The sequence below is a fragment of the Anabrus simplex genome, chromosome 10, assembly GCF_040414725.1.
Source record: "Anabrus simplex isolate iqAnaSimp1 chromosome 10, ASM4041472v1, whole genome shotgun sequence".
NCBI classification, from domain to species: domain Eukaryota; kingdom Metazoa; phylum Arthropoda; class Insecta; order Orthoptera; family Tettigoniidae; genus Anabrus; species Anabrus simplex.
Window position 1 is genome coordinate 34,806,923 of NC_090274.1, and position 20,361 is coordinate 34,827,283.

Sequence of the window (20,361 nt, forward strand, 5' to 3'; positions counted from 1 at the left end):
CTGTACGACCTCTAGCACATTCAACCTTCATCCAACTCCGTTGTTCCTGTTTGGAAAACATAGTGACAACGTTACGTTAGACCGCTAGCTCACAAGTGACTGTGTTTCTCTTGCTTGTGCGCACACAGGTAATGTGGGAAGGGCGAGTCCATTTGCTCTGAGGTAAGGTAGATATGTAACCAACGTGTGCTATCAGCGACAGTATTAGATTCCGTTGCATAGCGTCTCCACAGCAGTGTTGCCACTATTTAAGTTCCAACCCTCATATAATGATGTACGAAGGTTACTATCTAATTAAGAGCCATTTGCCAGTAAAATAAGAACCTCTACGTATTATTGGTTAATTCATTTTCAATTCTATTCTATATACCATCAGCTAGTTTTCAACATAGTTACCATGCTTCAAATATTTTTCATAGCGGGGGACAAGTTTTTGTAGACCCTCATAGAAGTCTGCCACATGAGGAAAACCATTTGTGGGTCATCGCTTCTACTTTGTTTTCCATGTGAAAGGTTTGCCGGCGAAGACCTCCTTCAGATACAGAAAGAGGGGGTAGTCAGTAGGCGCAAGGTTGGAGCTGTGGGAAGTGTGGCCAAACTGTTATCTGCCAAAAAACTGGACGAGTGCTTGCATTTTTGCATATACTCTCATTGTCATGAATGAGAGTACCCTGACAGACAGCAGACTGCGGCATTTGTTCTGAATTCTGTGCCCGAATTTTTTTTTACGTAAAACAATACGAAGCTGCATTGATTGTTACTTTTTATGGCACGAAGTCTACTGGCCAAATACTGTGCCTGTCTCAAAACACCATTGCCATAATCTTGTAGGTTGAGAATGGCTGTTTGAACTTAACTTTCATTGGAGAAGTTGGGTGTCGCCACTCTGTCACTTGCTGCTTGGTTTCAGGCGTGAAGTGACACACCCATGTCTGGTCCTCCACAATGATGAAGTTCAGTAATTCATCCCCCTTCTTCATGGTATTTTGTCAGAAATGTCGTACCACTCACACATTTCTTCATTGTGTGTTCATCAGCATTTTTTTTTTTATGTGGTAGCAGTTTCTCAGGCTCCTTCTCTGGTATTGAACCCTGATTCCCCATTACCTGTTACAACCATGGAAGGCACAGAACCTACCATTCATGGTTGATACAGCAGACATTTGAAAGGTGTATAGCCAGTACGAAGACAGTGTTATCAGCCCAAAGTTATCCAGAGTCGCCAAGGCAAATGGACCGGACGAGCCAGCCGATTCAATTTGACCTAATGAGAGCGTCCCTTCCGTTTCTGGTCGGGACTCTGTTTGCAGGATGGCAAGCAGGCACACAAATTACCCAGACCTGGCATGGGGAGCTGGTGACGAAGAATTAACTATACGAGACTCATCTGTAATCGGAATGAATACACTTTAAATATTTTAACCAGTATCCTAGATTTTAAATGCAACAATATTATATTGTATTGAACAGGAAGATACTTTGAAAATTTAATTAATTATATATAAGAGTGAACTGTCCATACGGATAGACTGAATGCCTTCAACGTTGTACCACGAAGATATTAATGGCTTTTGTTGGTCGCTCCGTCGGCATATCAGTAGATTGAACTATCCACATTCAAATTCTAATAGTTTGTTTTTTATAGGTCTATAAAATATCTAGAATGGAGTGAACAGCTTCATTGATGGTGTGGGGGTGCTCATGAAACTATGGTTTAACTGTGGCTGTTGTGTTCTGTTTCAGTGACATGTCAACGTCAGCCTGCTCTGGGATGTGTCTACAAGATGGTGGAGATTAACGGTCAGCCCCGCATTAAACTGAGCCAGGACGTGGCAAAGGTTACGATGCCAGGACGTAAGGATGTGTACCGGCTGTATGGTGCTGATGGTAGGGAAACAAGAAAGATTTTAAATTTGAGTGCTATCCTCAACCAGGTTCTGATCATTAAATTTGTTACCAACAATATGTTGAGATTCATTTTATTTTATACTTAATAATGCATGGAAGGTTGTGAGTTCATTAGATGTTTTTAGGTGGAGGTTCATTATATATATATATTTATTTGTGCTTTTTATTTATTCTAACGGATCCATTTTGTGGTTTGTGTCCTATTTTAAAGCCCCGCTGACCCATAGTGTAAGAGTTTTAACACGTTGAGTGCCGTACGACCCCATATGGGTACGTGAGAGTAGCCAAGTTTTTGAACTTCACGTCCCCATATGGGGTCGTACGTTCGTTCTAAATCGAGAACTGTGCGAACCCATTTGGGTGCGCAGTAAGTATGTGTTTCGAAGATGTGTAAAGTCTCTTCCTGCCATCTGCTGGTCGTCTATTTAAAGTACGTGCATAGTCCACCTTTCATTTCTCAATTCCTGTTTTGGCGCGACCCCATATGGGTACGTCAAGAGTGCTTTGTAGGGTGACAAAGTCATTGTCTATCTCACGCACGGGTTGTTTATGTAAGTGTGCAGTGCTGTGAGTTTCCTTTTCTTTTTTAAGTTGTTACGAGTAAATCGAGCAGTAAAAGACTTAGTGCAGACTTTCTGGACGATATATCGAACATGTCGGACAATGATGATGTAGACAAAGTATATAGTTACAGTGATTTTGAACCCAGTATACAGCAAATATCGATCTCGCACGTTCAACCACATTCATGAATTACAGTCTTCAGCACACACTTCCCCACTGTACTCCAGGTTTCCAAGCCAGCTGTTACAACAATTATGACCGTCTTCTACGATATAGTCACTGGTTTCCCATGTGCACAACCAATGCTGCCAGCTTCTCTTACTCAAATTGAAAGTTATACAAAAAAATGTATACTTATTCAATATTCCGTAACTACTAATTCTTCTTATAATATTGTTCTGTTACATCCTAATTTACCAAATTCACATGATTTTCACTACTTCATATAACTATATTCTATACGAAAACTTCCTCGTCATCGTCATTTACAAACATTTCCTGACCTTAAATCGGAGATCGTACTTTTTAATGGCTCCAGTATGAACAAGATAACATATTTGTCATAATCAACAGCATATAACGCGTCCCCGCAAAGAAAAATGTAAGTATGACCGAGCGTCGGGCCAGTAACTACTGTATAAGTGCGACCCCATATGGGGGCGCATGTACATGTACAGTTCGTAATGACCAATATGACCCCATATGGGGTCGCAATATTTTACCTAATATACATAATTAGTTAACCTAATATATCATAAATACATCCTTATATCAGCGATCATTTGCTTGGTTAAGCCTGTGAACGTTTTGGCACCAGGGAGTAACTCGATGTTATTAGCTCACGGCACTAGACGGCAAGCTTATGAAAATCGGTCTGGCACTCAACGTGTTAAAAAGACTTGACAGTCAAGTCTAAATAAACTTATGTAAGTGTGAAGCTGAACTGTTTACTTCATTACAAAAGGTATACATGAATTATTTTTATAACTACTACACTTTGATAAATTATCTCATATGCTTAATTTTTTTCAGTTGGTAGTCAGTTATGTGTGTAGTTTTAATTTGATTTGCAGTTTTTATTTACTTGGTGATACATGGTTTCTATATAAGTTGTGTTTTCCAGTCTAGGTTCCTTATTGTACTGTTCTCGATCGAGTCTGGCTAACTTAGTCTGGGTGTACCATTTGTCCTTCCATCATAACCTCTGTCATCTACTTTATTTTCCTTCCTTCTCCCATCCTCTTAACATATCCGAACCATCTCTTGTTTACTTCTCACCATTCTGTTGAAGAGCTTTCCTGCTCCAGTTTCCTTCATGACATCCTCATTTCTTACTCTGACCTTTGCTGTCTTTCCCGTTATATAGGGAGTATATTTTAAGACTGCATAGTGGTGTACCGAGGCATAGGAGCACGGAGAAATGGTGACAGCTTGCAGACGTAGTCGCCTCAAAGAAGTGAAATGATTACGCCTATAGAAACGAAATGAATCTAAATTCACCAGCTATATACATGCGCAGGACAAATAAATAAATGAAACTGAACTCCGCCAGTATTTACAGAAAATGTTGAAAGAGATCTCCTTGAGCTGCAATGCAAGCTTCACATCTTATGAGATTTCAAAACTCACTTCATGGAGACTGATGGAACTCACAGTGTTTGTAATTTCAATTTTTAATTCTTCTGCAGTTCGAGAACTATTCCTATAGACTTCCCCTTTGAGATTTCCCCTTAAATAAAAGTCTCATGTGATTAAATCAGGCAAACGAGGGGACATAGGTCTTTACTGTTGATCTGATCATTATCGAACCCTTCCTGCAGCCGTTGCATAGAGTTAAACGCCATACGGGCCGTCGCCTTTATATCTTCTAACCTCTCCTGTGTGAGAGCTGTTCCCCTTCGCTGGTTTTTCTTATTAGTTACGGAACCAGTACTATACCACTTGCAAACGAGTTGATGCACATAACGTTTTGATTGTGCTGTAGAACCGGGAAACAGCCTATGGAATTTTCGAAGGCACCTTTTAACTGGCTTCTTCTTCTTCTTATTATTATTATTATTATTATTCTCTTTCTTGTTGTTGTTGTTGTGCAAATAACATTCTTATCAGAAATATTATCCGCGCTGTATTGTACCTAACCATCACGAGCTTCAGGACCAAGTAAAAATCCCTGATCTTGCCAGTATTGAGCCCGGGGTCTCGAGTTGAGGCAGGCACACACACACCCTAGACTGTGAAGCTGGACACTATTCATTCGCCAATTGCAAAATCTTAATTCTTGCAATGAAATCTGTCTTAAAAGTCCAGTAGTTACTAGCGAACTGAGGGACAGAGCTAAGCAGTTGCTGCCACAGCTGTCAACACTTGTTATCACACCAGGGGCCTGTTCCACAAACGAACTGTGTGCAATTTTTCAGCTTTGCACTTTTCAATTCTTTCTGTTCCACCACGATCTCAGTTTTACTTTTCAATTTCTTCGCAAAGTGAAAAGTCTTTGCGAATGAGTGATCCGATCAAGTTTATTCCATGGGCAAACTGTATAATACTCCATGTTTTTAATGTTTTAATTTTTGCAGCGAACTTGACAGTGTAATTGTGGTACTGGTGGATTTAAAATTTTGATCATGGGAAAGAAAGATGATTACAAGAAGCTGGCTGTGTTGGACGTTGTCGAGGAGAAACGGGACATCCTTTTTGGCAACTTTTAAAATAACCTCTCAAATGATGACAAGCATCAATATTAACGCGAGTACCGTCAATACATCCACACACAGAAGGAAATTCACCCTTCGTTAGAAATACTGTCGCTATATTATGTGGATTATCAGGAAATATTACATCCACTATAACATCTATGACTTTGGTAACAGTTCTGCAAATAATTGATTTTGATGTCCCATGCATTGCTGATACACTGTGCAGCTGGGCACCATTTCCTAACCAATGTAAGTATATAAGAATTTGTTCTTTTTCACAAAGGGATTGACTTCTTTTTGTTGCATGTTTCAATAAATGACCAATCATTTCAAGAATACAGTCAGCCTGTGTTGGGGTGATACGAAAACACTTGCGAAATTCCGTCTAAGTGAGGTTATGAAAATTAATCCTGTCTTTGAAAGTTCTCTTGTTAGATTCTTCATCACCGTCCTCACTTGATAACAAAAGCTCACATCGTAACATGTTTATATCATTAAACCAAATTCTACGCCAAGAAAGTAGTGTACATACTTGTTAATTAACAGAAGAAAAGGGAATCGTCTCTTTTGCAAAATTTGTGAAAATTTTTCACTTCATTTCTTTGCTCTTTGCATTTCTGTACCAATGGAGGAACATAATAGGCTTGAAAAGTGAAAACTTTGCAAGTTAAATCTGAAATGTGAAAAGTTACAAAGTTTGTTTGTGGTATAGGCCCCAGGCTTGACGCAAGCCATATGGTACTCACTACTCGGCGATTACTGTGGCCTGTGAACAGAAGTGTGATGTCTTTAAAACTGAACTCCCTGTACTTCCTAATTTAGAGTTCTCTCTCCTGTCTTTTTGTTAGTGTTCAGTTCTTTTGTCGTATATATCAGAGTGCAATGTATGTCCAACTCTTGTGCCGTTTCTCTACGGTGTTGGGTATGAAGTGAGAAGAATCTTTGTAGCGAATTTTTATGACTGGATGCCGTTCTTGACGTTGGCCTCATCAGAGGAGTTGATGAGATGAGATGAGATGAATGACGAGATATGTGAAACAAAGGAGGTGGTGGTGATTATTGTTTTAAGAGGAAGTACAACTAGGCAACCATCCTTTATTACACTAATCAGAGGGGAAAAAATGGGAAAGATCAGACACTTCGAAAACTTGCTCAAGGCTTCACATCTCTATCCGACAGACAAATCGCTTTACAAGTTGTCCATTTCATGACCGTATCGATGTTTAATCAAGAAGTAAGTATAAATAACCACCTAATCGATACTTTATTAATGCCTCAGGCAAATTGAATAAAATTAAAACTTATTCTTTAAGGAAATATATATCTGTGCTTACTTTTGCAAGTTTCATCTTCAGATTAAGATAGATGTTCGTAATGTTTCCTGCTTGGTTAGCATTCGTATTACTTCTTGATTAAACATCGATACGGTCATGAAATGGACAACTTGTAATACGAATGCTAACCAAGCAGGAAACATTACGAACATCTATCTTAATCTGAAGATGAAACTTGCAAAAAGTAAGCACAGATATATATTTCCTTAAAGAATAAGTTTTAATTTTATTCAATTTGCCTGAGGCATTAATAAAGTATCGATTTGGTGGTTATTTATACTTACTTCTAGACAAATCGCTATCGACAGAATCACATGCCTTGTTTGTACAGGGCAAAAATACATCTTATTCATCACCACCTTACACTGCCTTGATGCTTCCTTCTACAGGGTCTCCTGTTAATTCTGTATAATTTCAATGTTATGTTTATTGTTGATGATATTCTGTTAATTTGATGAGTAGAATTTAGTATTTAATGGTAATTGTTTTTTTTTTTTTTTCTTCTTTCTCTAGGCCATGCTCTGATAGACATCCTAAAGCGCTCCATAGAGAAGCCTCCTCAAGCCGGTGAGAAAGTGCTGTGCAGACACCCATTTGAAGAGTCTAAGAGGGCGTATGTCACTCCTACGAGGGTGGAAGCCCTGTATAAGGTGAAATAAACATCCTGTCTTGCTGTTAGACTTCAGTCCACTTTTTTCTCAAGTTGGCACCACATGTATCAGTTAAAAGGTTCTATTCTTGCCCTCTGCTTAACTAATTTATGACTTTCTGTTAAGTTCTGTGTTATATATCAATACCAATATACAGGACCTCTCATATAAATACAGTGATTGTACTCTGCGCTACAGCAGCTGCCTCAGCCCAACTTACGTCATGTCTTTTAAGCGTGTACACAATCTTATATGAAATCTTACCTTATAAAAGATGCTGGAAGTGTCATCCTTCATAATGATGGACTTCGTAAACACCACCAGGATTTTCTGCACACCAGTAGCGAGAGTTACGACGGTTCACACGGCCATTAAGATGAAACCAGGCCTCATTCAAAAAGAAAAAGAGCTGTGGGTTGTATAAACGATCATTCAATGATGCTAGATACCACTCACAATATCTGACTCTTGTGCCTGGTTCAGCAGGTTTTAACCCATTGCCATACTTTGACGGAACCTTCCGTCCTGCGTTCGTAAGGTGGTAATGTACTTTGACGGACACTTCCGTCCTGGTGCACGGATCATTTAAGTTCATTATCGCGGGGGGGTACCGAGCTCGATAGCTGCAGTCACTTAAGTGCGGCCAGTATCCACTATTCGGCAGATAGGAGGTTTGAACCCCACTGTCAGCAGCCCTGAAAATGGTTTTCCGTGGTTTCCCATTTTCACACCAGGCAAATGTTGGGGCTGTACCTTAATTAAGACCACGGCCGCTTCCTTCCCACTCCTAGTCCTTCCCTGTCCCATCGCCGCCATAAGACCTATCTGTGTCGGTGCGATATTAAGCAACTAGCATTATCACGGTTAGCTGGTCAGAGAGATTTATTCTGTTCATTTTGCAGCCTACCCAATAGATCTAAGATGATACCTGAAGCTATTTTCCCTCTGTAAATGGTAACTCTGAGCTGAAATACGGAAAATAAAAAGCACCTCAGTTTGCCGCTAGTTGTGAACAATCATGGCGGCATCCAAGCACGGCATGGATAAAGCTATTCGTAACTGGCTTGAAAATAGTGATGTTGAAAATGGAAATGATTCACTGGAGAGTAAAAATTCTTTTTCTTCAACTGACAATGATTCACTGGAGAGTAAAAATTCTTTTTCTTCAACTGACAGTGATGAAAGTGATTCCAATTTCAGTTCCGAGGTAACAGTGCCAATCGAAACTACGGGACAAAACCAGAATGCAACAAGAGCAGGTGAGAACTCTAGTAATGATACTTGGAATTGGGATCTTGTTGACAATAAGCCTGTTTCTGTAACATGCAAACCAGTTTCTGAAATTCACTCTATAGTGAGGAGGAGGTTGGGGAATAATCCAAAAGAAAAGGACGTAGTGAATGAATTTCTAACCCCACAGTTCTGGGATCATGTTACAAAGGAAACCGATGCCCATGCCTCTACATTTCTTGCTAATTTATCTGCTTCCTTTGAAACCAGTAATACTTACGAACAAAAACATTGGTTTCCTGTTAACTATAGACGAACTAAAAGCTCACTTTTCTCTGTGTATTCTTATTCTTATGTATGTCATATTTATGTTAAAGTGACTGAAAAATAAATGGTATGTAAGGGAATATTTCCTTTCACAAGTAATGGTAGGCCAAAGGGTTAAACAATGGGCCTGAGAAAACCTGTATGGTTTGATGTGTAACAGCTTTGTAGCTCTGTGTGCAGAAGAAACTGAAACCCCTGTGTGTGTGTGTGTGTTTTTTTTAATGAGCACTAACCTGGTAGTTTCAAATTTGTTTACAATTACGCGAATTGGTGCTCATGAAGGTGGCATTTCACCAGGAAATTGTTGGACATGTGCATCGCGAAAAAGAGCGTTCTTATGCTGAAGATCTGGAGGAGGTATGTGACTGAAGACAGATAATCAGAAAGTGGGTGTTATTCCACTGATAATTCACATTGTGCTGGTTAGCTGAGTGTCAACTTTTCTTGTGTGAGCGCTGTATAGCCAGACACGAGAACCATATTGTGCCACTGAATAGATCAGTCCAAGTGCAGAGATGCATAGTGTGTTGGCGGTGGAACCTCTGGTAATGCCACATAACTTATAGAGGATATTGTTTCTGGTTCTTAATTTGGCTGCAGTATTTTCCAGATTCCTCTTGTAGGAGGAGTGTGTTCTATCCAGAGTTAACCCAAGGTACTTAGGGTGGGTGTTGTACTCGAGTTGATGGCCTTCAAAGTAGACAGAAAGTTGTCTGCTAATATGCTACAGAGGTGGAAGCATGCAGTTTGTTAGCTCGTTCTTGACATTGACAGGAATAGTATTTTAAGGAACTCAAGAAATTGTACTTGCGGTTTATAACGTAGTATGATAGTTTGGGCTTAGGCCAATTTAATAATAAAGTTGTTTTCTTTACAGAAGAGTGTTAGCTGCATTTGTCTCTAAAACATTTATTTTTAGAGTTAGCCAGTTTTTCTGATCGTGCCTTCAGTTGTAATCGGTCTGTATAACATGTGACATTTGTTTCTCTGCAGGTGTATTGGAAGAATGGTCATTTGCTCGAACCCCTTCCATCCTTGACGGATGTCCGAAAGAGGGTAGAGTCTTCCTTGGAGACTCTGAGACCAGACATCAAACGCAATCTCAACCCAACTCCTTACAAGGTAGGTTCATATTATATAATTGTACAGTCATTATAAACAACAACTTCAGATCCACAAGGACAAGAATATGCTGGTTCAAACTATGGTGGAATCTGGGCACTTTCAACATCTCTAGGAAATTGCTGTGTTGTTCCACTCTATATGTTGTTTGAGTCATCAGTCCCTATACTGGTTTGATGCAGCGCTCCATGCCACCCTATCCTGTGCTAACGTTTTCATTTCTACGTAACTACTGCATCCTACATCTGCTCTAATCTGCTTGTCATATTCAAACCTTGGTCTACCCCTACTGTTCTTACCACCTACACTTCCTTCAAAAACCAACTGCACAAGTCCTGGGTGTCTTAAGATGTGTCCTATTATTCTGTCTCTTCTTGTGAAATTTAGCCAAATCGATCTCTCACCAATTCAATTCAGTTCTCTTCATTCGTGATTCGATCTATCCATCTCACCTTCAGCATTCTTCTGTAACACCACATTTCAAAAGCTTCTGTTCTCTTTCTTTCTGAACTAGTTATCGTCCATGTTTCACTTCCATACAATGCCACTATATGTATGTGGTGAGAAACATTTGCTGGGAGCACAAATACCATGCAGTTATTAGTTTATTAGATCACTTTGTACATCAGATTTTCTTAACCCATTGAGCCCTGTGTATTTGTTGGATTGAAACTGCATTGGCGCTGGGATTATTTTGGAGGAAATATAGTGTCGATTCATGTCGTGAGAAATTTCTTACTTACAAGACCATTAAAGATTTAAATATACATGAAAACAAAAGGCTTTCATACCACAAACTGCGGAACAAGGAATACAGTAAAACATTTTATTTTATTAGCATCTCTGTTTACCCTCCAGGTTTGGTTTTTCCCTCGGACTCACCGAGGGATACCACCTCTACCGCCTCAAGGGCAGTGTCCTGGAGCTTCAGACTCTTGGTCGGGGGATACAACTGGAGAGAATTACCAGTACCTCGCCCAGGCGGCCTCACCTGCTATGCTGAACAGGGGCCTTGCGGGGGATGGGGAAGATTGGAAGGGAAAGACAAGGAAGAGGGAAGGAAGCGGCCGTGGCCTTAAGTTAGGTACCATCCCGGCATTTGCCTGGAGGAGAAGTGGGAAACCACGGAAAACCACTTCCAGGATGGCTGAGGTGGGAATCGAACCCACCTCTACTCAGTTGACCTCCCGAGGCTGAGTGGACCCCGTTCCAGCCCTCGTACCACTTTTCAAATTTCGTGGCAGAGCCGGGAATCGAACCCGGACCTCCGGGGGTGGCAGCTAATCACGCTAACCACTACACCACAGAGGCGGACACTACATCATATATAAGAAGTTTAATTCTTAGCACAGAGAACAGTCATACTCTAGGTGCCTAGAATTTTTGTGCCAACAGAGGATATGAGACAAATTATTCCTCACTTCAATAATGTGTAAAGCGACAAGCTTATGAAAGATTTTGTTGTGAAATATAGATGGTCAGGAAGATGTACGTTTCTAGAACTCATCGGTACACAAGAACCTTGTTTATCTGGCACTCGTTAATCCGAATCTCCGGTTTATCCGGATCAAAAATAATAAATTTGATTTTACTCGTACAGTATTTTTTTACGGGTTTGATTCTTCTTGAATGTCTTTTCCAAGGAAAGTTAAGGACAGGAATTGGAAGTAAGTCAGCCACGATCTATCAAAGGTACCGTCCCGGCATTCGCCTGAAATTGAGAATGGGAAACCGTGGACTCTTCCGAGTTCCTTGACACATTTGCACACATTCCTGGATGCTCGGGCGTAGAAGTGAACAACGTAAATGACTGATTGAAAAATGGCTGTAATTCAGGCTACGGCGTAATGACAGATGAATAAATTATTGCGTCTTGTTCCTCGGCAGGTAATGACAAGAGTGATGGTGAATTTGAAAATGAAACCGGCCCTCCATCAGAAGAAACAATGACTCCTGGAGATGCAACAATGCAGCTGGACAAATTGATGGCCTATTAAAATCCCAGACTGAAACCACACTGGCAGAACTGATGTTAGTAAAACGTCTTCGTGACAGTGTTGCGCACAATCGTTATACAAAAAACAGAAAATCTCACTCATTATCTTAGCGCATAAAAGAGTCATAAATGTAAAAAAAAAATTCTTATATTTTTTTGTACAATTGGAAGAAGGTATTAGGCCTGCTGTACAACTTATGTTAATATATAACATGTACTGTATTTGTTTTTTATTTTTTACAGATTATCCGGATTTTAGTTAATCCAGATCAGTTCCCGTCCTGCTTAATCTGGATAGATGCAAGCAAAGTCACCTCCGTACAGGCCATGAAGGCCCTTGGAGGAGTGGAAAGTAAAGGCTTCCACCATTGTTAAACTCGGCACATGTTGGGGTAGAGTGGTTAGTTCTATGCCCGGCCGCCTTAGCCCCCAGGAATTAACCTGGTACTCATTTTTGGTGTAGGCAGAGTGAACCTCAGGGCCATATGCACCTCCGGAAGTGGAAATCTTGTTTCTTAAATTTTACGACTTCCTGACGGGGATTCGAACCCACGTCCTTCCGGGCGAACCGAGCACGCCTTTACCGCCTCGGCCAGGCAGCCCCTAATCCGGATAGATGAGGTTCTTGTACATATGAAATTTCAATTCGTGCTAAGACAGATGTTGTTTTTATGATAAAAGTAAGAAATTTATTTCTCTTCCACCTATTCAATACATCTCAATATGTTAGAGTTAAATCCTCGTTAAAATAAGAATTGGGACATGTTTCGCCCTTTTCTATGGGGCATCATCAGCCGTATCATTACCTCAAACCATGTTAGGTACCTGGTTAAAAATGATCTTAAATCTACTACAAAATTGAATGCATTAAGTAAACTTCACTTAAAAAGCAGTCATTATATGAGTAACTTGATTTAGGTACAACTGAAAAATTAACGATATTGATGGCCTTGAGCCATGGTCAATGTTGAATATGAATGAAAGTTTAAAAATATTGTACAAAATGATGGTAGTATGAACTGGTGATAAATGAAACGCCTGTAGATTTAAAAAAAGCATACGACAGTATTCATCGTGAATCATTATTAAAAAAGCCTTAAAGAATTTGGCTTACACCAAAAACTTGTTGACCTCATTAGTATGACTTTTAAAAATACAAAGGCAAAAGTTAAATTTAGAGGTGAATTATCAGAATCATTCACCATAAGAACTGGACTTCGACAAGGAGACGGACTTTCACCATTGTTCTTTAATTGTGCATTGGAGAAGGTTATGCGTGAATGGAACAAGAAATGCCAACCAACTATCAAGATCGGATAGAAATGTCAAACTCGACTGCCTTGCTTTTGCGGACGATTTAGCATTACTTGCAAATACAATAGAAGAGGCTAAATTTCAAATTGAACAACTAGAAATTATAGCAAAAAAAATGGGATTACAAATTTCATTTGAAAAAACAGAAATGATGCCAACTTTTAAAGTTGATTTTCCAGTTATTGAACTGAACAGTAATAAAGAGATTAAAATTGTTCAGAAATTCAAATATTTTGGGGAAATAATAACATGGAACACAAATGAAAAAGAAGCAATAGAACACAGAACAACTAAATTTAAACAAGCACAAAGACTTACCTGGCCAACCTATAAAAATTAAAAAAATCTCTTTCGATAAATGCTAAGCTGAAACACTATAATTCCATAGTTAAACCAGAGGCAACGTACGCTATTGAAACTTTATTCAAATTAAATGTAAAATCTACAACAGACAAATTACAGAAAACTGATAGAAGAATTCTTAGAACAATTATTAATAAAAAACACCAAGTTGATGGACAGTAGAGATTGTTGCCTGACAACATTGTCTATCGTGAATGTGAATCAATAATATCTACAATGCGTAAAAGAAGAATTTCCTTTTTCTGTCAAATATCAAGATTACCAGGCACCAGGATATTGAAACAACTATTTGATTATTTTTTGAAAAGAATAAAATCAATAATAATTGGTTCAAAAAAGTTCAGGATGATTTGGGAAAATTGGGTATAACTCAGCAACAAATCAAAGACAGAAAAGATAAGAGGATTTTAAACAACAAAAGCATAAGTCTCAAACAAAAAACAGTTGAATGGAAACAATACACTATATCGGACACAGGTTGGAGAGGATGAGAAAGTTCTGGGAGAAGAAAAAGAAGAAATTAACTCAAATGTATTGATTTCAGTGCTCCAATGTGGGTGTAAAATTTGTAAATAATAAATGATGAAAGTGAGTATAGAACAATGCAAATGATTATAAACAAAATGAATAGGAATTGCATTCCAACACTGTGCCATTTTTCATAATATTGGACCTTGCCATGCGTCCTTGATATAGTCTTACTCAAAAGTAGCGAATAAGTTCTAATTTTTTAGTTTGTAACTAGCCCTGAAAGACGTTATATTTATGTCGTAGTTCTACTTCAGCACCTGTGTTGAACAATTTGTTAGAGAACAACTTAATGAGGCTGTTGAAATGTTACTAGACCATCTTCCTCCATTGAGCAATGTTCTGTGTTGATAGTGTGCCTAGCACAGAAAGACGTTGCTTTCATGTCGTAATTCTGCTCGAGAACCTATGTTGGATAGTTAATTGACAACTTGATGAGGTCTGCTGAAGTGTCGTTGATTATCTTCTTCTGTTGAACAATATTCTATGTTAATGGTGTCCTTCTGTTGTTAATGTTCAGGTGTCCAATGTATACAAGCTCTGAAAGGAAGGAGAAATCCATAATTAATTAGGTTGAAAAAAATGGAAGAAAACGAGAGGAGGATTTACGCATAAATTTTGAGTTTGTGGTGTTAACGCTTACCTTTAATATTGTTGGACTGTTGTCTTGTTGTGTGAGAGGTTTTTGAAATACTGGCAGTAGTCTTTCTTTTATCATAAGATTACTTTCAATACAGATTCGCAGTGATTTTCATTGTTTGTAAAGATGCTGTTTTTGTCTAGTGCTGTGCAGATTGTGCACGTGTACACTGGACTACCACAGTGGCTATTAACCCATTGAGCCCTGCATATTTGTTGGATTGAAACTGCATTGGCGCTGGGATTTTTTTGGAGGAAATATAGTGTCGCTTCATATAATGTGAAATGTCTTACTTACAAGACCATTAAAGATTTAAATATACATGAAAACAAAAGGCTTTCAAACCACAAACTGTGAAACTAGGAATACAGTAAAACATTTTATTTTATTAACATCATGGGACCGTGCTCAGTCCGCCTGCTGAGCTGTAACACAGTCTTCTCTTTTCACTTCCTCTTCGATTTCCAGATCTCTTTGTTCTTGAGGAGCGTTGCTCACACTATTACTAATGTTACTACTAATTTCACTGAAAAATTACATTCCTATTGATCATTACTTCCTAAAAGGGGTTATATATCGGTAAATATCAGTTCTATACGGGTAGCCATGTTGTTCACAAGCGAATCTCAAAATCTAGAGATAGCCCACTTCAAACTAATATTACCAAGCACACTATCGATATAACATATCATATAACATAGCATATAACATTGGAGGAATGCAACGGGAAACTACCTCACTCCTCATTTCCCTAGTATGCCTCTTCAGTGATGCCTAGGCCATCTATGACAGCTGATGGTGGAACTGTTGAGGATCCAACCAGCCTCTGGGCTGAGGACTAAACACATATAACATTGCAAAGAAAGAGTCCCTATTCATATCACAAGTGCAACTCACTCTGCCATCTCTTGAGCAAAAGTTGAATTACGTAGTAAAATGAGACAACGGAACAGTTCCGTGGTCCAGCATTTGGTGCACCGAGGCGAAGTACGGAACGGTTCCATGGCTCGGGCCCAATGGGTTAACAATGAGCATATGTGTGTACGTGTACGTAGAACCAGCCAGAGAGGTAATGGGAATACAGAGACAGTAGAAAACTATTAAGAATATAAATGTGATTTCAAAATGTACACTGTGTGCCATAAAGGGGCTCCTAGCAAAAGATGGATTTTGGATTTTTGTAAGCCCAATCACTATGTTGCAGGAGTTCATAAAGACTTACTAATTGTTTATATATAGTTATATACAGAATGTTATTTTGCAGGTGTCTGTGAGCGTAGACCTGTACAGTTTCATTCACGAGCTGTGGCTGCAAAATGCACCGATCGGAGAACTCTCCTGAAAGTTATACTCCAAGAGAGTTGGGCCACACCAACGGGCAGGCGGTCCTTATCCACTGAGCCTGTAAATTGTCCAGCGACACAAGCTGCTTCGCTCACGAACCAGTGGTGTTGTTATTGTCAGCGGGAAAGGGGAGGTGAAGGTGTTTACTACAGTTTCATCTTCCGTTTATTGACTGGTTATTAGAAATATATATAAATGTATATATTCATATATTTTTTAAAATGCTATGCTGTTATAAATTATATCCTTTGCAAGTTTATAGCGATTTTTTAAAGCGTATTTATTATGTTGAAATCATCTGCTCTTAATGGAGGTCATACATTATTAAAGTCTTTCTGAATTGTATTGAGTAATTATATTATTGTTAGTTAAAATTAGATTCTTTGAAGAGAAAGAAGTACTTAACTTTCATTTTTTTTTTCTATTAGCAAATAACTTAAAGGGACAGTCTGGAGATTTCAAAAGGAAAAAAAGATGTTTTGGCCATTTTAGAGAAAACATTTAATTCTGGAAACATTAGGTAAGGATTCTGTGGAAAAATTATATCTGACTTTGTTTTGCTTTTCCCTAGATTTCTCCTGAAATATTCCATTTAGCTTTCCAAACTTCTGTTTGTATCATTAGATAAACCTTTGTATGGAATTTTTGATAGAACGATTTTTTTTTTAATGTAGTAAGGATATGAAAATTCTCATTCCTTTAAATACAATTTATCTCTGAATATAAATTATATTCAGACAAATGAACATAAATGATTTTGAACAGGTATTATCAAATATATTGACATTTTCAATCAAAATCTCCAGCGGGTTTTGGGTATAACATTTCTGTTATACAGAAGACATTCCCTAAAAATGTCATGAAAATCCATATTTTATGTAAAAAAAATTGTTTATCTCCAAACTGCCACCTTGTTACTTTTTAAAGTTTTAAAAAGATGATAATCAGGTGATATTTGAAAACGAAGCTACTTGCTAAGTGTGGTTAAGACAGTGAAGGTACATCAGAATGGTGCACATGAAAACTTGCTGTATTGTAGTTTTAGGAAAGGTAGATTTTTCTACCATTGGCCATGTACTAGTTAAAACAATTACCATATTTACAGTATTAATTATATTTGTGATTGAACTCTAGGAGTATATATATTTTCACTCTTACCTTTTGCAGAAGTAATCCAAAAACAGTTGAAAAAAATTCAATCAATAGAAACAAAATATCTCATAGCTGTATGGTACAAGTCTGTTTTCAGAATTTTTTCATTCATTTTACGTTCACTGGTATGGTAATGTAAAAGTTGTGTACATAGTGTATTCTTATATGGCAAGTCTTACTAATAGTACATGCTTTGCATTTGTTTAATATATTTTACTGGTATTCCAGTACTCCTTTATAATCGATCATTTTGAGTATTTTTGTCTTTTGTACAATGTAAAATATTTCACTGATTTTAAAAATAATGTTAGTTGAGTAAAAGGAAGAATAAGTTTAATTTTTGACATTTCTTAATAATACTGCATATATGCAAATAATCCAGGCACAATTCTAAAACAAAGAAATTAAAATGCCTTAAAATTTTGTTTTATTCACAAGAAGTATCACTTCACTCATTAAAAGAATGTTCGAATCCACGATACCATCCCTGTTTTAAAACAACGTGCCATAATCTTTCAATGCTGTTGTAGTTGCAAACCAGATTCCACAATAACAAATATGAAACTTTCAAGTTAAATTTTTTTAAATGTGTTAATATATGTGCAGTAACATTTTAAAGTCTGCAGCTACATACTTCTTTGTCTTTATTCATCTTCACATTCATCATCATCACTGGTGATGGAATAAATTGATCTTTTCGTAGAGCGTCATCCTCAGTTATGTTGCGAATTCCTGATCCTATATTTCTTGAAGAATTTTTTGACCTTTGGTAACAGATTTTAACTGGCATATTTCACATGTAACTGCATACGCATATTGTCTCTTTTCATTAACATAGATACACAGCCTATTTTTGATGTCCAGAAGCTTCTGTTTTTGGCTACAAAATGCAAGGCAATTGCCATTTGTTTCTCGGCCTAGTTTTGCTTTTCTGCCAGCCACAAATATAACTCCTGCTGGTATCGTATTATTTTCTATAGAGTGATCTCCAATATTTCATGTACCTTCAGTAACATGATCTTGTTGCACTTGCAGCCATATTTAACAGGATTCAGATATTATGGGGGCTCCTGAATGAAGCATGTACCTGCATTTTCGGTTTCAACAAAAAAAGAAATGCCTGGATTATTCACATATGTGCAGTAATTTGCACCAGATATTGAGAATGTAAATTAAGAATTTTCTCTGCATTGGAGAAAAATGAAATTCTAAAACTTACAGGTTATTGAGATTTGAGGACATGGATTGTTGGAATTAGAGCAGCACTTCTGCTTCAGCAGTGCTTCCAGCTTTGATAGGAAAGTTGTATGTAGTTGGTACACACCGTTGTGATTGAAGGGCAACTTGAAGTTCAGAACTATAGTATACTGTTATACTTTGTTCCAATTCTTATTCATTTTCTGATACTTATGTCGAGATATATACATATTTGTGATATCCCAGTTATCTCATTTGCCTCTTATTTAAAAAGTCAGAGTTTACTCTGAAACCGGATTTAAATCTCCTGACCCGCAAGTTGAGAACTCTGCCCTGCACACATTATAAGAAAACCTACAACAGATCCTCACACAGTAGAAATATATTCCTGCTGATTTTTTAATATAGCACACAACTCACCAGTAATGACTCTGAATTAGGATTTGGTGGAATAAACTGCAATACATGGCGTTTATATCTTTGCTCCTGTCCAATTGAATACGGGGATATGAAACCTGTGGTATTAGAATACAGAGAGCTAAATATGCTTTTATCTCATCCTTATTAGTGTCAGACTGCCCAACATTGTCAACCTCTTCTTTCTCTGTTGAGGTCAGACAATTTTTTCCTAGCGTAATTGTTTTGTGCACATAACTGATAGCATTTCAGGCACTTTCAGTTTCCGGTGAGTGAATGAATGAACGAACAAGTGGACTGTTTCCGTCTGCAACCTTTTTTCCATTTTGTTATTATGACTGTGCTAAATCAACTGTAATCTATTGCATCTTTTGTAATCCTCAGTTATATCATTACCATCAGTGCACTCTTCTTACTTATGATCCACTATCTAAAACACGTTGAAGCAGACTCTGAATGTGGCCATAGTGAACTGAAAGTTTTATGAACTAAGGGAATATAGCTGTTAATTCTAAGACTTGCAGTTAACAGAAGATAATGGTAAAGGCAGTAACAAACATGAAGGTAGGACAGCCACATTCTCAGTTATTCACAGAAACCTCAACAATGGAATTACTTGCGGGTGTAGTTAACCCATATTCTGAATTGGCCATGGAAGATGGGCAGGCCTGCCTCATTATCAAAGTAAATGAGTTTAAGATTCCATACGACCCGTGATAGAACAAAGAATCTTCTTTAAATGTTGAAATTAGTTGGCTTATTTAAAGTTAAAGCAATAATAGTGTCCTGTTACTGTTCACTAACAAATTTTCTCCCTAATGTACTTAAAAGTTCTTAGAACTTGATTTTATGCAACTTGAGTTGTAATATGTGAGAATTTTTTAAGAATAGATTGTATGTGAAATATAAATTAATAACATGTATATATTTCCATCTAGCAAAAACCCTTTTCAAAAAGTCACTTTGAACTGGAAGGTTGTGTATTTATCAGTACAGTAAGTTAGATTTGTATTTCCAGTTTAGTTCAGAACTTCGACAAAGAAGGGAAAAGCCGTTCTTACTTGATTTTGGAGGTGCTGGAAGCCAAGATGACTAAATTCATGGGTTGCTAGTTTTTTTTTTTTTGATATGCACATTATTTTGTTATACAATACCAAAGATGATGAAGACTAAATAAAACTGATCATTATAATGTTCCAAGTCTGAAAATAATTTTAAAGACACTTTTAAACTAGCTGAATTAAAGATGCTGATACTTGAGTATGTGTAATTTTTGATCGATTATTATTTTTTACTACAGAAACTAAAATCATTTTATGGATATATGTTAATAAGAGGAATACAGAACTGATTTGGTCAGAGCTGAAAGGCAGTAGTTTAAAAAAAAGCCAAAATAGAGCTTTATAAACTATTAAGTCTCAGTAATTGTGTGATTGGAGGAGAATAGGGGATAACTTTCAGTTCTCAGAGGATGTATGGTAGTACGTTTGACTCATGAAAATATACGTTACATTTTTAACGTAGTGTTTCAGCCACTTAGGATCACAGCTAACACTTTTCAGCCTTTTGGATTTCTGTA

General features: G+C 37.7%; 1 protein-coding gene across 2 annotated transcripts in view; it reads left to right on the plus strand.

The window, feature by feature from the left end:
- Positions 1-18,177, plus strand: part of Naprt (nicotinate phosphoribosyltransferase) — a 150,934-nt gene extending 132,757 nt beyond the window's left edge. For both annotated transcript variants that reach the window (XM_067154931.2, XM_067154932.2), the window contains exons 10-13: positions 1,744-1,887; positions 7,016-7,152; positions 9,703-9,831; positions 15,937-18,177. In XM_067154931.2, the coding sequence (XP_067011032.2) occupies positions 1,744-1,887; positions 7,016-7,152; positions 9,703-9,831; positions 15,937-16,014 (488 nt within the window). In that variant the 3' untranslated portion in view covers positions 16,015-18,177. The remainder of the gene's footprint in view (positions 1-1,743; positions 1,888-7,015; positions 7,153-9,702; positions 9,832-15,936) is intronic.
- Positions 18,178-20,361: the final 2,184 nt, after the last annotated feature.